The 21,315-nt window shown below is 52.8% G+C and overlaps 1 protein-coding gene across 3 annotated transcripts in view; it reads right to left on the bottom strand.

Annotated features, from left to right (window-relative positions):
* VGLL4 (vestigial like family member 4) overlaps window positions 1–21,315 on the bottom strand; it is a 154,152-nt gene that overhangs the window by 1,320 nt on the left and 131,517 nt on the right. For all 3 annotated transcript variants that reach the window (XM_079713840.1, XM_079713841.1, XM_079713842.1), the window contains one exon: window positions 3,227–3,449. In XM_079713840.1, the coding sequence (XP_079569966.1) occupies window positions 3,227–3,449 (223 nt within the window). The remainder of the gene's footprint in view (window positions 1–3,226; window positions 3,450–21,315) is intronic.

Genomic DNA, 21,315 nt, shown 5'->3' with positions numbered 1-21,315 from the left:
GCAGATCCGGTCAAGCCCAGGCGCAGCCGCCTGCTTCACGTTGGAGGCCACACCGCTCAACGACCCGAACCCTCCGTGAACGAGAGTCTTGGGGGTGTGCGCTCGGCCCCCTCCCAATCTCTCCCTTGTCTGAGCAGTGACCCTCCGTGTGAGGCAGTGGCAGTGTGGATCGGTGAGGGACGTGGGACAGAGGCTCGGCTGTTGGGAGCTGGCCTGTCCCAACTCTCGGATCTGAAATGAGACCATCGCCGAGTCGGGAGACCAGTGTGTAGATGGCGGAGGGCTGTAAAGGGACCACAGCTCCTACCGTCACGGTCCTGAGAGCGCCTGGCCCTGCACTTCTCAGAGTGTATCCTCGGACCACGCCGCCCGCCCCCCGCCGGCTTCTCTGGGCCATCCCAGGAGCCTTCTAATATACTCCTGGTTTTTCTCAAGCCAAGCCAGCTCAAGTCGGTTTCTGTTACGACCATGCAAGTCATGATGGAGACAGAAACGCAGGAATCTATCCAAGTGCCTGAATTACACACAAAGCACCCTCACCCCATGCGCCTGCCCACACTCGCCCTCCTTCCCCGAAACCACCGCAGAGTCTGCCTGGCAAACTCCACTCGTTCTTTAAAACCTCGTTCAAATATCATCTCTGTGAAGCATGACCCTCCCCCTGCCTGCCCCACATTCAGCCAGTAAACCAGCCCTTCCAGAGGCACCTGTCTCCCTGACCACACACACTTCAGAGCAGGGACCAGCGAGTGTCTGGATCCCCAGACCCGGACAGAAAACATCTGTGAACCAACTGAGCTCCCTCAGGTTCCAGCCAGGAAACTTAACTCCTGAAAACCCGGACGACAAGACAGCTAGCAGGAGCTGGCTGAAGAGTCACCCCAAAGGCAGTGTCAACAAGGGAATCGGGCCTTGTCCACCCCGGGCCTTTCCCATAAAGAGCTGGATCAGTAGCCACTGTGAAGTCCGCACATCAAACCTTCCTGTGATGGGAAGTGAACAGGAATGATAAGGACACGTCTGTGATGAAGATCTGTACCCACACAGGTGAGCGGGGATGTGCTTGGGTCTAACAAGAAATTCCACACATCCAGGATGGGGGAAGATGCAGCTTAGCAGCAGCACGTGAACAAAGAATCTGGGGCTTTATTAATTCCACACATGAGCAATGGGAAGGAGCCACCAAGAGAGTCGGTGTGACAACCCCCGCCCCCGCCGTGTGGATGACAATGGCAGACAGGAGAGAACATGGCTTTGAGGCCTGTGGACCTGGGTGAACCAGCTCTAGTCAGCAGGCAGGACCTTCAGCCCTCTAAGCTTCCATTTCTTTGAGTATGAAACAGGAAGACTCGTACCTGAGGGGCGTGGAGCATCGCCTGAGACGGGTGTGGGGGCCTGGCCCGTGGTCACGTCCAGGAGTCCCGCCCTGCAGGTGCTGGTCATGCCGCACCTGAAGGACAGCCTGCAGTGTGCAGCCCACCTTTTGAAGGGCCTATTTAAACCCCCGGGCCCGTGATCTCCCCACCAGCCCTCTCGTAGTGACGTGCCCTCCATCCTCGAGGTGGGGCTGTACAGCCCTGTTCATAAGTGACCTCGCCCCACGGCCAGGCTGGAGATCTGCCTCAGGCTGCGGCTCAACTACCGAGGCCGACTCAGGGAGCTGGGGGACGGCCACGCCGAGCTGGCCATGTGATCCAGAAGCAGAGAGAGAAAAGGATGCAGAGAGAGGCACGGGGCCAGGGGAGGAAGGAGGGTCCTGCCTCCTATCTGCTCGCCCAGGCAAGAGCTGGCCCTTGCTTCCTGAGCCTGGCTGTACCCACGACCCTGGGTCTGGGAGACGCCCCGGGCCCTCCCAGTATAACTCCCTTCCTTCCTGTAGCTCCAGGGCCTCCCAGCGCCGGGGCGCAGCAGCACTGGGGAGTGTTCACTATGTGATAACTCAGCCTGGTTCTCACCAATTCATACATTAAGAGTTTAGTTATTTGACTCCCTGTCTCCTCCAGACTCAAACTGTGAGCGCCCGCAGCCAGCTTGACCAGTTTCTAACACACTCCCTACACAAAGCAAGTGTCCACGCAGTTTTGTTAAAAGAACAAAGGAAACAAACAGGGTTGTGATTTTGGGCTCCAAGGTAGGAAGCGCAACTGCTCATCAGCCTCACTGGGAACCACAGGCACCAGCGCAACCTCGCCCAACGCCCGGGGCCCCTCACAAGCAGGTGTCACAGACAGACTGGGTCAGAACCAGGAGCGGGCAGAGGACACAGCGGCAGCCTGGAGGCTGAGCCCGGCTCCGGCGGCCCCAGCACCTCCTCTGCTCGCTGTCCGCATCCAAGAGTCTTAAGCAAACACTGAGTGAGGACCTATTAGGTCACAGGCCCCAAAGGTTCAGAGAGAAAAGCCATGGGTTCATGCAGTGTTTCTGAACCTCAAGGCTAACGCCTCCTTTTATTAGCTCTTCCCCCAGGAACCCCACTTTTTTTTTTTTGCGGTACGCGGGCCTCTCACTGTTGTGGCCTCTCCCCGTTGCAGAGCACAGGCTCCAGACACGCAGGCTCAGCGGCCATGGCTCACGGGCCCAGCCGCTCCGCAGCATGCGGGATCCTCCCAGACCGGGGCAAGAACCCACGTATCCTGCATCGGCAGGCGGACTTTCAACCACTGCGCCACCAGGGAAGCCCCCAGGAACCCCATTTTTTAAAGTCTGTTTTCCTACCAAGCAATCTGTGTTTATTAAGTAACAACTTAATTTCCTAAAAAAAAAAAAAATCCTTGTCTGCCAATCACAGGTTTCTGACCAGCAGGAGCTAATAGCCACTGGGACCACTGACTTCATAGGATTCCAGCCCAAAGCAAAGCAACCTGGCATTTAACTCCATCCGTGTGGCCTTATAACGGGTTAACGTAGGATTCCTATTAGGATTATTACATTGATCCCTAAACGCGGCTGCCAAGGAAGACTGCTAGAAACACAGCTAGTCTAGACCAACCCCACCTCGTGCAAAGAAACTAAGCCCCAAAGACATTAAGTCTTGTCTGAGGCCATTAGTCCCAAGGGGCGAGGCCTAGGCAGGCCCAGGTCAGAATTAAAACCACCCTCAGTACAGAACTGAGCGTGGGGTTACTCCCCACGCCTGTCACCGCCCTCCTTCCACCCCACCCTCCGTCCCCCAAGCCCCCGGGCCCACTACCGGCCACCGGCCGAGCCCCACTGGACAAGAGCATACCTGCTGCCGCTCCACTGGGGTCAGGGTGGGCGAGAGGCCGGCCGGCCTGCCGGCGTCCAGGCTGTTCTTGGTCAGTGCAAGGGGCTGCTCCATGCTGAGGCTGGGGAGGGACGTGTACAGGTGGCTGCCGTGCAGGCTCATAGTGGGGGCCACGGCTCGCTCAATGGGGCTGCGGCTCCGTTCCCGGGGGTCTTTCCGGCAGTCCCCGTTGGCCGTCTTGTTCCTGAAAAAGAGAAGTGAGCGCTCAGACAGGAAGACCTGGCAGCTTCTGGGAGGCAAGGGGGCTGGCGACCGTGGTGAGATGCTCACACTGATCATTTCATCCCTCACTTTGGTGTGGGTAAATATTACACAATCGTCACCCCACTGTCTGAGGCTCTGATCAAACAGCCTACCAGTAACTGAGGGGCCAGGATGCTAACCAAGGTGGGTGCTGGGGAGAAGCACCTTCCCAGGGTCCAGAGTCAGCTCCATAGCTCCATCCAGACGAGACGGCAGCCCCCTGCTCGGCAGTCTGGCTGAGCGCTTCTTCAACAAACTCCACTCTCTCGGAGCCCAGAGATCTCACCTGTGTGCTCCAGGCTGGCTTGCTTGGACCAGGATCTGCCTTCAGAAGGATGAAGGTGGTGATGATGCCAAAGTAACCCAATGCCTCCTACCTGCCGGGTCCTATTCTAAGGTTCCACTGGCCTCAGCTCATTCAGTCTTCCCAACAGCACTGAGAAGGGGACCCGCCCCAGACGGGGGGACAGAGACCCAGTGCAGTCTCGTCACTGGCCGAGACTACCGGCCCGCGAGCCGTGGAGTCTGGCTCACGGTGTGGCGGTCAGGCTGGTGTGGAGCGCGGAGAGCCTGGCGCGCCGGCGGGAGGGCCCTGCCGCAGGGAAGTCCAACCACGGGCAGGTGCCGACTGGGACCCAGAAGAGGTGGTAGCACGGGCCCTGCCTGCAACCTGATGGACCTCGTCTAGGGGCAATGTCACACGCTGCGTCGTCACACGCTGCGTCTCTTTGAGAATGGGGAGAAGGACTCTGCACGGCAGCGCTGGGCCTCGCGGTAGAAGCCCAGGAATCGCAGCCCAGGTCTCACGCCGGCCCAGGGGTTCTCTGTGCCTCATGTCTCAGCCCTTAAATCCGCTTTGTTCTCTGCTGCCAAAGCAGTCTTTTTTTCATAACAAAGGAGCAAGTATTTTAACTAAAAATGTGGTCATGACTTCTGTGACAGTGGAGGGATCAATGGACATTAGTGGGACCAAATCAGTTGTAAGCTCAGTTCATCAACTACAGGGCAACGAGCCGCGTAAGGCACAGCATGTAATTTATGGGTGCGTCCCCCCAGCCCCGCACTCTTCTCTGGTCGACTGTACAAAATGACTTAGAAGCAATTAGACAATAAACTTCCAGCCCATGAAGACAATCATGGAAGAGTATATTCTGGTCACAGTCTAGATGAGATGTTCCATACACACCACATGGATCCTGGCAATTTTCAAAGAATTACAATACCAAAAATAGAAAAAAAAAAAAAAAAGAAAAAAAGTACTTAATTCTGAAACCAGCCTGTCCATAATTTCATCTTCCTGTGAAGATTCAGATGACATGACAGGCCTTTATGGTGAAGGGCTGCACAGTTGTGACCGCAAACACCGAACTTCCCTGCAGAACGGCACAGAGCGGGGACGTCTGGCTCGATGGGCTCCAGGCCCCTCAAACCCAAGATAAGCTGGCTTTTCCCTGAACGGGTACTTATTACTGAATATACAGGTGACCAGTGTCTGAAAAGACTACGTTGTCACACAGAGTCATCTCCAGCATCAGGTTTCCATCTAAATTTGAATAAAATTCAGTGTTTGATGAGCTATGTGAATTGCTTCCCTGACACAGTGAGGTTTGTCGTTGTGTCAGGGAACCGCCCCCCCCCCAAAATGAGGTTTCTAGAGGTCACTTCACGAACTCTGCAAACTCAGGGACTGGACGCGTCACTCGGAACGCACCTCCGTCCAGTTCAGGCCCCACGATATTCAACCAATGTTAACTGAGCCCCTATTTTCTGACGGTTACAGAGAGGAAGACACAGCCCTTCTCATAGGCTCACGACCACGGGCAGGGGAGACAAGCTCCCCCGTGACCACCACAGCAGCGGGAGGGGCGCAGGCCCGGAGAAGCGGGCAGAAGGCTGGAGAGTGGCCCGGGCGGCGCCGGTGCTCACACCCCGCACCCCGCAGCACCGCGACACTGCACAGCGCAGCAGGGTGCCCGAGGAGCGGAGGGGACTGTCCCCAGTCAACCCGCGGGGAGCGAACGGGAGAATGGGCCCCTGCAGGCAGGACGCAGCAGGCATCAAGGACCGGAAAAGACACGGAAACACCCAGAAACCATCTGAAGACCTCGCTGGTTAATTTTAGTAAAATTATACATTACTCAGATTTCCAGCTCATTTTCCCGGTTCCCGGAGCTTGAAGACAGACGTTGTTTTCCTTCCCCCAGTGACTCATACCCCGGGCTCCGCTGCTTCCCGGGGCGTCATGTGCTCCCGGACCCAAACCACACGCTTCCTGCCTGCGAGGGGCCCCGCGGCGCCTCCGTTCTCATTAAAGACGACGTTTGCTCGGGAAAGAGTCCAGAGGGCTCGCGCGGGGGGATGGACGCGGAGGGGCAGCCGATGACAGGAGGCTTGGGGTCCACGGCCCCTCCCGGGACCCATCCTCATCCTGGGGAGGGCGTTTCCACAGAGAAAACGGGAAGGGGCTCAAAAGCACAATGGTGTCCGGGAAATGGGGGGAAATGGGTGCCACGTGCTGCCGCTCTGCCCTGAGGCGAGAAGCCAGCCATGTCCCCAGTGTCCAGGGAAAAGTAGCCTCAACTCCAGGCAGTGAAACTGAGGAAAGTGCATCCACTTGCACACTCATCAGCGTGAGGTTTTCCGGCCCTTCAACCAACCGGGGCTCAGAGTTGAAGGAAACCCTCGGGAAGGTCTTACTTGACAATCTCGGGCCTCAACTAAATTCCTTACCTCCTGACATCAATTAACTAAACCAAGGGGAGTATCAGTTCTTAGCACAGGGGAGGGATGTGGGGATGAGGCATTTTACTTAGTGCTTTGGAGGAAATGTTCTGGGGCCCCAGGGGTCCCCATGCTGTAGGCCCCTCAGCCCAGCCCGGCCCCCGTGTCCCCCACGCGGGCCCAGGCTCCTGTAATACAGGAACATCCCTGAGGTGACAGGGTGTCCCGGCCAACGGGATGCAGAACACCCCTGGCAGGAGTGGACTGAAGGTCTGTGACAACACCCACTGTGCACGAGGGCGAGGCGTATATGGAGGCTCAAGGAAGGAGGGCGCAGGGCCCACGAGGGTCACGGCGAAGACCGAGCCCTGCCTCCGACTCACCCAGCTTCCCTGGCCTCGGCATCCCTCACACAAGCGTCTCCGCCCTCTGGGAACCTACAGGATGGCAACAAAGCTTCACCTTCATGGCCCAACACGAATCACAATAAAGTTGTTAAAACATCTTTAATTTTAGAAAGCTTCCTCAGAGAAGATACTTAATGCCATTGAACTGTACGCTTAAAAATGGCTAAAATGGTACACTGTATGCACTACAATTAAAAATAATAATAATTAAAAAAAACTAAAACCAGAAAATGTCTCTCCCCTGCCATTACTTGCTGAGTTGCTGGGTCTGTGACGTGGATCAGGTAGATGGCCCCGTCCCTGTCTCACAGAAAAGAGGCCCGAGGTGAGGATGATAAACGCTTAGCCTGAGCAGTGGAGGCGGGACGGCAACCAGACACCCAGCCGCTCAGCCATCCTCACTGCAGGCCCCCGTATCACCCACCCCTCCATCCCCAGCTTCCAGAAGGCCCTCCCTGACCCCCCAAACTGCAGCGCCAGAGGGCACGGTGGGGACCTGCACGTGCGTGAGGGGACAGCCCTGCAAGGCACGGGGCTGAGCACAGAGCGGGTGTTTTAACCACCATTCACTAAGTGAACTATTTTTTTAAGAAATTCATTTATTTTATTTTTGGCTGCACTGGGTCTTCGTCTCTGCGCGCAGGCTTTCTCTAGCTGCGGCGAGCGGGGGCTACTCTTCGTTGCGGTGCGCAGGCTTCTCATTGCAGTGGCTTCTCTTGTTGCGGAGCACAGGCTCTAGGTGCGCACAGGCTTCAGTAGTTGTGGCGCACGGGCTCAGCAGTTGTGGCACATGGGCTCTAGAGCGCAGGCTCAGTAATTGTGGCGCACTGGCTTAATTGCTCCGCGGCATGTGGGATCTTCCCAGACCAGGTTTCAAACCCTTGTCCTCTGCATTGGCAGATGGATTCTTAACCACTGCGCCACCAGGGAAGCCCCTAAGTGAACTATTAAAGTACACATATCATGTGTAAGTCCAGTTAGGATCTGTGGTGAACGAAAGGGAATTAAGGCAATTTCAGGGGAAATTCCCAGCAGGAAACTTTTTTTTCTGAAAAATGCAGAATTTAGGGAGCATTTAAACATCAGCCATAAATAGCTGTGAAATAGTTTCTCCCTTTCACTACCTTCCCCATCGTTTGTTTCCCCTTCCCCCGCTTCTAAGTGTCCCCCAGGTCATCCAAACCTCACGCATCACCCCCTTTCTCCTTGTGAGCAGGAGAATTCACTGCTTTCCAACCAGGCGGGAGGGTGTGTGGGTGTGTCCAGGACATCCTGAGTCAGTGTCATCACTCCAAGGTACCAATTTCAGACGGGAAGCGGCGGGGCAAGACAGCGCTGCCAGGGTGTGTGGTGTGGAGGGAAGGCGTTGGCATGCGGAGGGGGTGGGAGGTGAGGCAGAGGTGCCCTCCTGGTACAAAGTGGTGAGCTGTGTGTCATGGGCCGGAAAAAGCTGAGAAATACTGGCATTCAGAGCATCCCAAAGGCACAGAGGGACCAGGGCCTGTCTGCTGCAGTGCCCAGCACGTCCCGCTCGGCAGTGACACGGGGCAGCTGTCTCTGCCTTTGACTGGGGGGAAGACTGTGTCGTATATGACACCTGCCACCGCTTAACATCACTTAATAATCAAGAAAAAAGCCACAGCCCTACCGCATCCAAGGTTCAACCCGACCTGAGCATGGCGGACCGTGCAGCTGGCTGGTCACATCCCTCCCCATCTTTCCACCCAAGTAACATGCCACCCCCCGCCACTAACTCTCCCCCTTTCTGCTAGTTCACATTTCAAAAACCCACTACCTGGAACTAAGCGACATACTCCTCACTGGCTCTGTCCCATGACATGTGTGACCTGCAGTGCCAGGGAGGAGCACATCCATTGCATCGCTGCCCTCAGAAAGACCTGCCCAGAAAGAGAGAGCATTACGGGCTGGGGAACCCCTCCGAGTCAACTGCTCACCTGGATTATCTTCATTATCACCAACTGCCGTTCCCTGAAGGCACTTATCATTATCACCTTATTAAATCCACCACAAGGCTGCAAAGTCAGCATCAGCATCTCTGTCGTGTAGGTGTGTACACTGAGATCCAGAGAGGTTAAGTAACTTGTCTAAGGTTGCAAAACTAGCACAGTACAAGGGTTCTATTTATATCTGACTGGCTCCAAAGCCTCTCCTTTTCACCTCCCTGTCTCGAGAGAGGGATGTGGAGAAAACTACAAAGACCCATGTACCCACCACCCAGAACTGACAGATGAAACCGCACCATCCTATTTGCTTCAGATCTTTCCTTCCCTCTTGAAGGCTTAAAGCTGCAGAGCACGGTCCTCCTTCACGCCCCCCAGGCCCCCGCCCCGTCTTCACCCCTAGACACACCCACCAGCTTGTATTTGGAGATTCTTCCCACCTGAGCCTTTGTCCTCTGACCACCTGCGAATGTATCTGTAAATCAGAGCAGCACATTTTACTTTCCCATCACCGTAGGTACTTAACAGCCGGGCTTTTTCCCCTCACGTGTTTCTGGCCTAGAGATCCGGTTCATTCATGTTCGTCACCTGCCGTACAGGATTCCTTCACAGGAATCCACCAGTTTGTCGATATACTGCTGCCCCGACAGGCGTTTGGCCATGTCGGGTTTTCCTAGTTATCAACAATCCCACGGTGTTTACATTCCTGCACCTGGGTGCCTCTCAGGTGCATCTCCGGAGGGAAGGCTTCTGGCTGCAGGGCGCCCCGCCTTCAGGGCCAGCGGGTGCTGCCGGAGCCCTTTAGGACCCGGCGTCCACTGCACTCCTCCCACCACTGCGTCCTCAGTCACGTCTGGCACCAGCGCAACTGAGGGCCTCTTCGTACATTTGTTAGCCAGTCCACTTTCTTCCTTCAATTACCTTTTATCACTTATGGGTTGAATTGTGTCCCCTGCCCCCAAAAGAGGCTGAAGACCCAACCCCAGTACCTGTGCTTTTATTTAGAAACAAGGTCTTTGCAGAGAATCACGTTAAGATGAGGGCATTAAGGTGGGCCCTCAGCCAATGACTGGTGTCCTTCTAAAAAGGGGAAATTGGACAAAGTGACAGACATGCACCAAGAAAAGATGACGTGAGACGTGAAGATGTAGGGAGAATGCAATCTATAAGCCAAGGAATGCCCGAGGCCACCGGAAGCTGAGAGAGAGGCCTGGGACAAGCCGTCCTCACAGCGCTCGGAGAAGCAACCCCGCCCTCAGCTCCATCTCAGACTTCAGCCTCCGTAACTGGGAGGAAATACATTTCTCCTGTTGAAGCCACCCAGTCTGCGGCACTTGGTCATGGCAGCCCCAGAAACTAATACAGTTTCCATGGCTTTTACCCCCAATGCTTTTACTTCTTTAGATATTCTCCACATCCAGGTTTTTTCTGCTTTATCTGTAATTAATCTCTTCCCCCCCACCACCAATTTTTTTGAAGCTTGGTCTGGACATTTTCAGAGGCCCCTAAGATCCACCGGACCTGAGGTGTCCTTGTCACACATACCTGTCATCACGAGGACATTTAATCAGCACTGAGGTGACAAAGTGTGTGAGGCCAGGCCTGCCGGTGAGAAGCTGGAGGGCCAGCTGCCCCCGACTGCTCCTCCAAGTGCAATTCAGGAAGCCAGGAAGAGGCATCCGCCCGCCCCTGTGCGGTCCACACAGGACCGCAGACCCTCATCAGCCAAGCCATCCTCCCAGCCGTCCAGCTCAGGACCACTGCAGGTAGAGAGTGAACGAACCAGCAGACCTTCTCCTCAGTCCTGCACGGATGGGCCCGTGGATAACCAACCCCAAGGCCTGGGCAAGCTGCGTCCAACACCCGCCTTCTCTCCCCAACGCCCGCGCCAGCCTCGGGGGTGCCCACACCCTTCCCAGGGCAGGAGGAGGGAGACGGAGCCGAGAAGAGGCGCGCCCAGTGCACAGGCCGGCGGGGGCGGGACGGGGGCTCCCATCAGGCCAGCCCTCCCCCTCCTGCCTCAACTGCTGCCCACTGTTCGGTGCTCAAGGGAGGATGACCAGCTCTGGGTAGGGGAGAGGACAGGCGTATCTGAGGAAGGCTTCGGCCGTCCTCACTGGACTCTGGCTCTTTAGATGAGTCAAGGGTCTCCAGTCGCCGCCCTCAAGACCGAGCGGCACTGAGAGAGCACCGCCCACAGCTCCACAGTCTCCAGCCCTGAGACGCCGCCATGGCTGCACTGGCCTCCAGGGAGCCAGCCCCAGGGGACCCTCCAGGGGACCAGCCCCAGGGGACGTTTCGTGGCTGCTCCTCCTGCCTTGCTCCGTCCCCCAGACGGTAGGTCTCTCTTCCCTCGGGCACAGTCACTGCGCAGACCCGTGTGGAGACCCAGGGCACCCAGGACACCCGACAGCCGTCACCTGGGCCCACGGCGGCCACTTCCGTAAAGGTTCTAAACAACCGACACGTAAGCCTTAAGACACAAGATATTTTAAAACTTGTAGTTAGAAACCCGTCTGAAACATCCTACAATTGACTTTTCCTTTCTTGGTGACTTGGGATCTTTATTATAAACGTGATTTCGGGATGTGATGGCCCCGCGGCAGGCCCGTCTGTCCTGTGCTAAGGCTCCTCAGCTAGCTCAGCAGCTGCCAGCGCTAGGTCCGCTCCCCTCGTGTCTTGGTTTCCTCCCTGGTCATCCTGGGGGCAGGCCTGGCGGGAGGGTCCCTGCCTGTCTGCTCGGCCTCTGCTTTCCCTTCTCCTCGCGGTGGGCCCCGAGGCCAGGCAGCCAGATGCTGCGCTCCGGCTCCAAGAACAGGGCCAGCACTTGGGCCTTCTTCGCTTGGGGAGTCAGGGCTCCCAACCTGCTGCCCAGAGAGGGCGGGACCTGCGATGTCGGACCACCACCCGGAGCCCCTCTCCCAGCAGCTCAACTCTGTGAAAAGGAGGGACTAGTTTTCTTTGACTAGGACAGTCTGTGCATGTTTTCCATCATTAGCTGAGACAAGAGGAAAAACCGAAGTTTTAGAAAAGAGGTCAACCCTGAGAACGCGACGGGGAAAGCCTCTCCCCCCTCCTCCCCCAACCCAGGTGGGCCACGGCCGCCATGAGAGCGGCGGGCATCCACCCGCGGGCGGCGGGTGCAGCACGGGACCACGTGCAGCCTGAGCTCTGCTTATGGACTCAACGGATCACGTGGGCCACACGTGTACACTCATTCATTCCAAATGAATGGAGATGTGGCTGAGACTAATAAAATACAAATTAATTTAAAATTCCTCCTGCTACTAAATGTGTAAGTCATTTTTGTCATTATGTATCCTCTAGATGAATGATATTAAAAAATAATACAGGGCTTCCCTGGTGGCGCAGTGGTTGAGAGTCCGCCTGCCGATGCAGGGGACGTGGGTTCGTGCCCCAGTCCGGGAAGATCCCACATGCCGCGGAGCGGCTGGGACCGTAAGCCATGGCCGCTGAGCCTGCGTGTCCAGAGCCTGTGCTCCGCAACCGGAGAGGCCACAACAGTGAGAGGCCCGCGTACCGCAAAAACAATAAATAAATACAAATAAGTAATACAACCACTTTCCTGTTTTTGGCATCGAAGTCCTTGCACCAGGGGAGGGACAGAAACATCATGTCCCTCCTGCTGCACAACAGCTACAGTGTCTGCAACGCACACAAACCTGGGGCAGCCCGTCCGTCCCGCTGCACAGCAGCAGAGGTATCACTGCGGCACTGCTCTGCTTGGCTATCCGACCACTTGGGACGGCTGGGTGAGGGAGACAGGGAGGACGCTAAGAGAGTGGCTTTTTTGTTTTTAAATAAATGTATTTATTTATATTTTAATTTTTTTTGGCTGCGTTGGGTCTTCGTTGCGGTGTGTGGGCTTCTCATTGCGGTGGCTTCTCTTGTTGCGGAGCACAGGCTCTAGGTGTGTGGGCTTCAGTAGTTGTGGCCCGCGGGCTTGACAGCGCAGGCTCAGTAGTTGTGATGCACGGGCTTAGTTACTCCACGGCATGTGGGATCTTCCCGGACCAGGGCTCGAACCCGTGTCCCCTGCGTTGGCAGGCGGATTCTTAACCACTGCGCCACCAGGGAAGTCCCAGAGCGGCTTTTAAGTGGACGGTGTCTGCAGCAGCTTTGCTGGGGTCAAGGCGGCAGCTCCCCGCACCAACACACAGCCCTCAGCCCGATTCTAACATCTCCTGACGAAGCCTTCCTTATGCTAGAAATGCGGAGCGTGGAACCAGCTGCTCAGGCAGGAGGAAGCCAGGCGCACTCCGCTTCCGAGCCATCCGCCAGCCCGGGACTCAGCAGGGAGACACGGTGGCCCTTCTAGACATGCCTGCATTGAGACCCATGGACCTCCCACCCTGCTCCCAAGCTCCCACGAGTCAGCGTGGAGAACAGTGCCGGACACACAGTATCTAATGCATGAATGAACCAACCAAAAAGCAAACGGATTCTTAGGAAAAAGCAGCACCAACGGGTCTGAATAAGACAGGAACCCATGAAGCTCCAGGGCGGCATCGGGCCCAAGGGTCACTGGAGAAGCAATCCCAGCCCCCGCAAGGCCACCAGGAAGGGGTGGTCTGCAAACACCTCCAGGGTCATTTCTGCTCCCTTCTTCTGGGCGGGGGCTGGCCCGCTTTCTGATTCCATTCAAGTTCTTCGGAAGGCTCACTCTTAGCTTTTGCTCCACATTCTGTGACAAATCGCTGGAAGGCATTACACACTGTTTAGGGAAGAGAGTGGACGCTTTGTCCTACTCAGAGGAAGAGAGCTTCGTGCTGAGACGGCTGTGAACCCCGGAGAGGGGTGCGAACAGCAGCGTCCTCACATGACGCCCTGCGGCTGCTTCTCACACCCTTCCCAATGACCCTCATACCATCCTAACACCTTACCATCCCGTCATCCACCTCCACACACTCTCCAAAGTAACATCCATCTTTAAGTGTGGTACCCAGAACTATGTATAATACTCCAGAGGAAATCTAAAGAACAGAGCACACAAGAAAAGATAACTCCCTTCAATTTACGTAGCACATTTTAAACCAAAAGTCAGTGCAGAAAGTCTAGTAAGAACCAAGGTCAACAGAATAGAGTATCGAAATCAGGATGATTCTGAGACCTGTAGTCAACTGGGACTCCACCCGGCACAGCACGACCCAAGACACAACAGTTCTGCCAGCAGCCTGGTCCCACAGTAACGTGTAGTCTCCTAAAATCCTCCTAATTCAGCTATACTTGTGACCCTGTATTAGCCAAAGAGAGAGATAAATGAGTTACTGCACACGTCTGCATCACAGGCGAATGCCTGTCAAAGACAGAGCCGCACATTTCCTCCCTGTGCTCTTTGGTTTGCTGCAATTCCCTCCTGCCCTTCACATACCCACACAGTCGCCTTCCTACACCTGAATGCAAGTACCTTCCCAGCGTCCAGCCCCGATGGTGGCAGTGACCAGTTCCAAATTATTCTGTGGACTTCTTTATTTTTTTAATTTTATCGCAGTATAGTTGATTTACAATGTTGTGTTAGTTTCAGGTATACGGCAAAGTGATTCAGTTAAACATATATATAGGTTATCGCAGAATATTGAGTAGCATTCCCTGTGCGGTACAGTAGGTCCTTGTTGGTTACCTATCTTATATATATTAGTCTGTGTGTGTTCATCCTAAGCTCCTAATTTATCCCTCCCCACCACCCATGTTTCCCCTTTGGTAACCATAAGTTTGTTTTCGATATCTGTAAGTCTATTTCTGTTTTGTAAGTAAGTTCATTGGTATCAATTTTTTAAAAATTAGATTCCACATATGAGTGATATCATATATTTGTCTTTCTCTGACTTACTTCACTTAGTATGATCATCTCTAGGTCCATCCATGTTGCTGCAGATGGCATTATTTCGTTCTTTTTATGGCTGAGTAATATTCCATTGTATATATGTACCACATCTCCTTTATCCATTCATCTGTTGATGGGTATTTTGGTTGCTTCCATATCTTGGCGATTGTAAACAGTGCTGCAATCAACGTTGGGGTGCATGTGTCTTTTTGAATTATGGTTTTCTCCAGATACATGCCCAGGAGTGGGATTGCTGGATCATAGGGTAGTTCTATTTTTAGTTTTTTAAGGAATCTCCATCTTGTTTTCCACAGTGGCTGTTACCAAATTACATTCCCACCAACAGTGTAGGAGGGTTCCCTTTTCTCCACACCCTCTCCAGCATTCGGTTTTAGACTTTTTGATGATGGCCTTTCTGAATGATGCGAGGTGATACCTCACTGTAGTTTTGATTTGCATTTCTCTGATAATTAGTGATGTTGAGCATCTTTTCATGTGCTTTTTCGCCATCTATCTGTATGTCTTCTTTGGAGAAATGTCTATTTAGATCTTCTGCCCATTTTTTGATTGGGTTGTTTTGGGTTTTTTTTTTTTTTTTTTTTTGTGGTACGGGCCTCTCACTGTTGTGGCCTCTCCCGTTGCGGAGCACAGGCTCCAGACGCGCAGGCTCAGTGGCCATGGCTCATGGGCCCAGCCGCTCTGCGGTATGTGGGATCTTCCTGGACCGGGGCACGAACCCCCGTCCCCTGCATCGGCAGGCGGACTCTCAACCACTGCGCCACCAGGGAAGCCCTGTTTTGGGTTTTTTTGATACAGAGCTGCATGAGCTGTTTGTATATTTTGGAGCCGTGGACTTCTTGACAATAGAGGATAAGCTCTAATTCAACATATTCATTCTACACTAAACAAAAATTAGAAAGACAGTTTTTCTTTTAAAACCACCCACCTACCCTGACTGACATCAGAAACTTTGCAGGCAAAATTAAATTACTTACTGAATTAAATTACTATAAAACTATACTAAAAAGTTTGAGAATTTAAGTATTGAGTATATAAAGTGATTAAATATTCATTTAATAGAAGATACTGAGGCATCTACCAAATATTCTTTAAAATAGTTACTACTGTTACTATTAAATTATTAGTTATTATGATTATTAGTAATAAAATTATCATTATTAAAGGGCCTTCAGGACCTTGCATCTGAGAGCACATTATGTACGGCATTAATTCCCTCTGAGCATCCGTGTGGTCTGGGTTGAACTCCATCTTTTCGAAAACTAGAGGAAGAGGTTAGCTAAGCCATTGTTTCTCTTTACTTAGATTACAGGGTAAGAACATGATCTGAATTTCTTAAAGGTTATTTCGAGGACTCTCCGGTGCTTAGAAAGGCTACTGATGTATTGGCAACTGATAGGCAAATTACCAACCAATCTCTATTCTTGAAGCAAAGTTCCCAAGGGATCTAAAAAAGCCAATACTGATGGCTTACTTCATTTTCCAAGTTACAAAAATGCATTTCTTAACAAATATTCTTATTTTCAAACTCTTCAGAGAATTCAGAACTGACTTTCCCTATAGTGTCTGCTTAGTTTTACTGTAATGTCACTAACATCTGGCTATTAAAATCATATTTAATTAATCCCAAACCTGGGACCTGGAAAAGGAACCCAGGGGAACCTCATGACTGTTCAACACTGAAATGGCATCTCCCCCACAAACTCCTGAGTGGATGATTCTAAAAATGTCTTCGGAGAATCCAGGACTGCCACCCCCAAATACCTCAAGGGATGCACCCCTTTCCTTTTCACAAGGACCTCCCACACCAAATGGCAACGGTGACTCCCAACCACCCTTTAAATTAAAATGACCACGCCCCAGAGTCCTCACATTGCCACTCCCCACCATGAGGCCCCAAATGTCACATCCTGAGAGCTGAACGTCTGTCCTTCAAGTTCTTACCCCCTCTTGACACACTGTTCATCCCAGCCGAGCACGGAATACAAAGGCTGAACACATAATAGATTCGTTATTGTTTATTCAATTGAACCAAAGTTAATCATTAGTCTTTGGAAGGTTTTTAAATCTTTTTTAAAAACTGGCAAAATACACATAAAATTTACCATTTTAGTCATTTGAAAATATGCAGCTCAGAGGCATTAAACACATTCACACTGTCATGCAGCCATCTCCACAACCCATTATCAAGAAATTTTTCATCTTTCCGAAGTGAAACTCTGTACCCATTAAATACGAACTCCCGGTTCTCCCTCCCTCATCACCTGGCAACCACATTCTCTTCACTGCTTCTAGGAATGTGACACTCACTCAAGAAGAATCACACACTCTTTGTGCTTTTGTGACTGGCACATTTCACTTTACATAACGTCTTCAAGGTTCATCCACGCGGTGGCAGGTGCCAGAACCGCGCGTTCCTTTTTTAAGGCTGAATAATATTCCATGGTGTGGATCTATTCATTCCTTGACGGGCACTGGGTTGCTCCCACCTTCCAGCTGCCATGAATCATGCTGCTGTGAACACGGGCAGGTGTACAGATACCGGTTTCAGGTCCCTGCCTTCACTTCTTGTGGGTCTATACTCATGTGTGGACTTGCTGGATCAGATGGTAATTCTGTGTTTAATTCTCAGTCCTTAGGCGTTCTGACATATCATTGGTAGTCAATGGCCCTCTCTACTAGAGAAAAATGATAGGTTTCCAAAAGGATAGGTCTGGCTCACAACAACAACACAAACGCAAGTCTCTGTAAACACAGTCCAAGTGGTTCATGAGAGAAATGCTGAAGAATAATGTAAGCATTTGACGTAAAAAGGTAAATAAACAAACACCACCCAACACCAGCTCACCCAACCCTGCAGCTCCAGGCACACACTGGGGGACTGCAGTCAGGGGTGTGGTCAGCGCCGGGGAGCATTTGGAGACTCACAGGCTACACATTTGCGGTTCTCATTTCTCACTATGGGCCTTTAAAAATGACTTCAAGCCGTCTAAGGATGGCTAGTGTTAAGAACAGTAATAGCTACCATTTGTGTGACATCAGCGTACAGTTCTACAGAGTGTCCCGCACACACGTCATTGTTAACAGATCTGCCTCAATCTGCACCCCCTCCTCGCTGCCCCGCCAAGTGTGTGCCTCAAATGGCCTGCCCTGTGGACAGGGGAGGGCGCCTGGACACCGGCTCCCAGGCCGGCGACCTCTCAGTCTGCATCTGAACCTCAGCTTCCTGTCAGGGCCAGGAGGGAGGAGGCTGCTCACCGAGTTACGTGGCAAGTTCCCGAGAGATGGGACAAGAGCCCCATGTCCTGAGGCCTGTGGAGGGGCCTCCTCTCCAGTGGGTCCTGTGCCCTAAAGCAACTCACAGAGGAGGGCCTCCAGCACCCTCTCCACGGAGGGCAGTGGTCACATGGCTGAGGTCGGAACCTCCAGACTTCAACTGTGCCCAAGTGCTTTTATTTGCCTTGTCATTTTCTTTAAGAATAAATGTTCAACGTAAAACATACCCCCTTCTGGAGGCGATCCTGGCGGCTGAACTGAGTGGGAAGAAAAAGCACCCTGTCCTCCCCGAAGCTGCAGCCTCACCAACTATGCATCATTGTCTGCAGTGGGTCAAGTGATGGCCCGGCCCGGCAGCAGCAGGTCAGCGGTCACCTGGAACCTGGCTGCTTCCACCCCCTTAAGGCAACAATTACCCATTTGCGTTAACCCCTCGGCTCACAGCGGCGGGGCTGCGGCCCCTTTAAGAGCCCTCTCTCTCCAGGCCCCTCTCAGAAGAAACCGGATACGACGGGGATCTGATTGGGACAAGGGGCCGCCTGGTGAGGGAAGAGAGATGAGCAGGAAAGTCACTGCTGCCCTTCTGAGCACAGGCAGTTGCCGCCTCTCCCAGCCTTGCTGCCGCAGAGTTTAAATTAATTACAGCTGAAAATACAGGGTTGCCATCTGGTTTGCAAAAGCAAGGATAAGGGAATAAAATGAAAGGGTTTTTGGTACTAACCTCACTTTAATCATTGCCAAAGAGCATGAAGACAGCCCAGCGTCCTCCCACAAGAAAGCCTTGGGCCTCCCAAACTTGGCAGGCGGTCCAGGCGCAAAACTGGATGGGCGGGAGGCTCGTCAGAATAAAAGTCCCCGCCGGGGGAGGCGGCAAGGTGAGGGCCGCCGCCCGCGCGCGAGGGCCAGGCTCGGGGCCCGGGCCGGGCCGAGGTTCGTTCACAGAGGCTTTCCTGCCAGAAGGCGACACGCATCGTTACGGTCCCAGTCCGTGAGAAAAGGGGTCCGCTGTCAGGAGGACAGCATGCCATTTCCTCTTTCTTTGTCTCCCCGTCTGCCAGAACATCAGGCTTTTATAAAACTCTCTAAAACGAGGCCCAGCAGAACCCAGAGAGGCCGGTGGGCTGCTGGTGGGGGGGGGCGCGAGGAGGAGCAGCGCCGCCCCGCACGGTCCCCCGCCCCTGCCCCCGCGCCCCCCAGGGCAGGAGGGTCGAAATGCCCCAGGTTCCCTCGTGCCTGGTAGGGAGCGACTTCCTCCTGCTTTCCTCCCGTCGGCAGAAGCCTGGCTGAGAGGCTCCGCTCTGCGGGGGCTCAGGCCGCAGAGAGCTGGGGACAGTAAAGGTGCCACCGCGGTCCCGGGTCTGTCTCCGCAGGCCTGGGGTGGGTGCAAAAGATGCCACGTCTGCAGCTTTCTCACCCCGCCCAGCATCAGGGAGTCCTCAGGAGCCAGCCTCAGTCCCATTTCTGGCCAGTTCGAACTTTCGCCTGCCCGCTACCTGAGTTCTTTTCGACCCAGGTGAGTTTTACAGACAAAACCTAGATGTACTGGGTCCAGCTGCTTTCAGAAAGTACTAGCCGCGGTGGCACAGTGGTGTTTAGGGGAATAAGTTCCGAGCAACCGGTTACAGTCTCTTATAAACCAGAGATCAGAACAGTAACAGAGAAGATAAAAGCTGATGATGAAGACGGCATTACTGTTCTGGGGGAAATCACATCTTCAACCCCAAAATGATGCGAAAGTTGTCTCCCAGATCCTGCCCTGACCGAATCATTGTCTATAGCAACGGTGTCCATAACATTCAAACTCTCAGGAGTGTAACTTTCAAGTAAATGGTACATCTATCAAACCACAGGAAACATCTGGTAAAATGGTTAAATAAAACCAGAATTGAAACGTTTGATTTCAGAGCTTGCTGATGGGACCCAACAAGAGACCATTAAAATAAACACCCAAAGCCCTCTGTTCACTCAGGATGCTCAGTGCAACGGTGGAAAATGTCCTAGAACGGGGAGGGGAGAACAAACAGACAATCCAGAAACGCTGGCGGGGGTGGGGGGTGGCAGGGCCCCTGTTCCTGGGGCTCTGCCCTGCACATCGCCGCCCCCAAAACTTCCTCAGGCCCGGGAGGGCTCCTCCACGCCCACCCTCATCCCCCCACCCAATGCCGCCAGAGAAGCAGGCACCCGGGAAGTGCCAGATAAGTGAACGAATGAAGCAACGGACACACAATATACATCTCTTCATTGCATAACTAACATGTATTAAGCACATACAATTATCCCACCGTCAACACACACAGCCTAGACATGTGTCCCAAGGTACTAGGCAGCACATTCCGCTCCTTTCTAGTACACTTTAGAAGCCTTTTCCATTAAAGAAAAGGTTTAATGATTCGACCACTTCCAAATTTAAAAAAAATCTGTATTTCAAAAACACAGTAAAGTTGAAAAGCAAATAACAAATTAGGAAAGTGGTTATTTTCCTAACTCATCTGATGGAGGGTCCTTAATAAGCAGAGTTATAACACAGCAATAGAAAGAAGATGAATGCCCTAAATTTTTTTAAAAAGAAGATATAAACAGTCACAAAAGAAGAAATCCAAATGGTCAATGAAAATATGAAAAGATCATTCAAGTTTCCTAGTATCAGAAAAAAAAAAAAGACAAGTTACCACAATGATTCTCCTATGAAACCTGCAAAAATTAAATACACGTTAACAGTCACCTTTGTGATGCTGTGGGTGACAGGCACATGCATAGAGTTGCCAGTGGAATGTCAGTGAGCTAACCTACTAGAGACGAGCTGGCAGGATGCACGGAAGCAGAAATGGGCGCTGTCCGACCCAGAAATTCTACTTCTAGAAACGGGGAATAAGAGATGTGAACAAGAAAGGATGTACAGAGACGGCCCCAGAAGTATCACAAATAATAGCGAAACATTGTAAACAGCCCCAGTATCTGTATTTGTTAACAAGTTCTTTTGGTCACAAGCAACATAAAACAAGGCCTGCTAGCTTAGGCTAAGTGGGGGAATTTACTGGAAGGACACTCTACTACATTTCTTGGAAATGAAAGAAGAGTCAAACAACCAATGCTCAAAAAAGAAAAAATAAGGCGTTCTGGGATCTGGGCAACAGGAGGAGGAAGGCACCCCCTGCCCCCAGCCCTGCACCGGGCAAGATGCCCGCCTGGGAGACCCTGCCGCCCACCCAGCCCACCATGCGCTCCAAGTTCGGGTGAGAAACCCCACAGCCACCGTCGAGGTCTCCATCACGGCACCCCCAAGGAGTTAACATCGAGTCTCAGAAATTCTGAGGTCGGTTTTATTAGACATCAAATTCACTACTGAAAATTAGAAGAACCCTCCCTCCACTCCCCCAAATGCTACCAGTTTTCACAGTCAAGAGACTTCACGTGAGCTTTGAATCAATTATATCTAAGAAACCAGGGGTCTCACAGGAAATCAGTCTATTAGAGTTTTGCAGGTTTAGGGAGGAGGAGAATAGGGCAACGCCCCACCTTTGCCGCGAATGAGGGAAGGTGCCGGGTTGTTGCTTTTTTTTTTTTTTTTTTTGTAAGTAA

This window comes from Hyperoodon ampullatus, assembly GCF_949752795.1.
Source record: "Hyperoodon ampullatus genome assembly, chromosome: 10".
NCBI lineage: Eukaryota > Metazoa > Chordata > Mammalia > Artiodactyla > Ziphiidae > Hyperoodon > Hyperoodon ampullatus.
The sequence above is the reverse complement of the archived record's forward strand: the minus strand, read 5'-3'. Positions and strand labels throughout refer to the sequence as shown.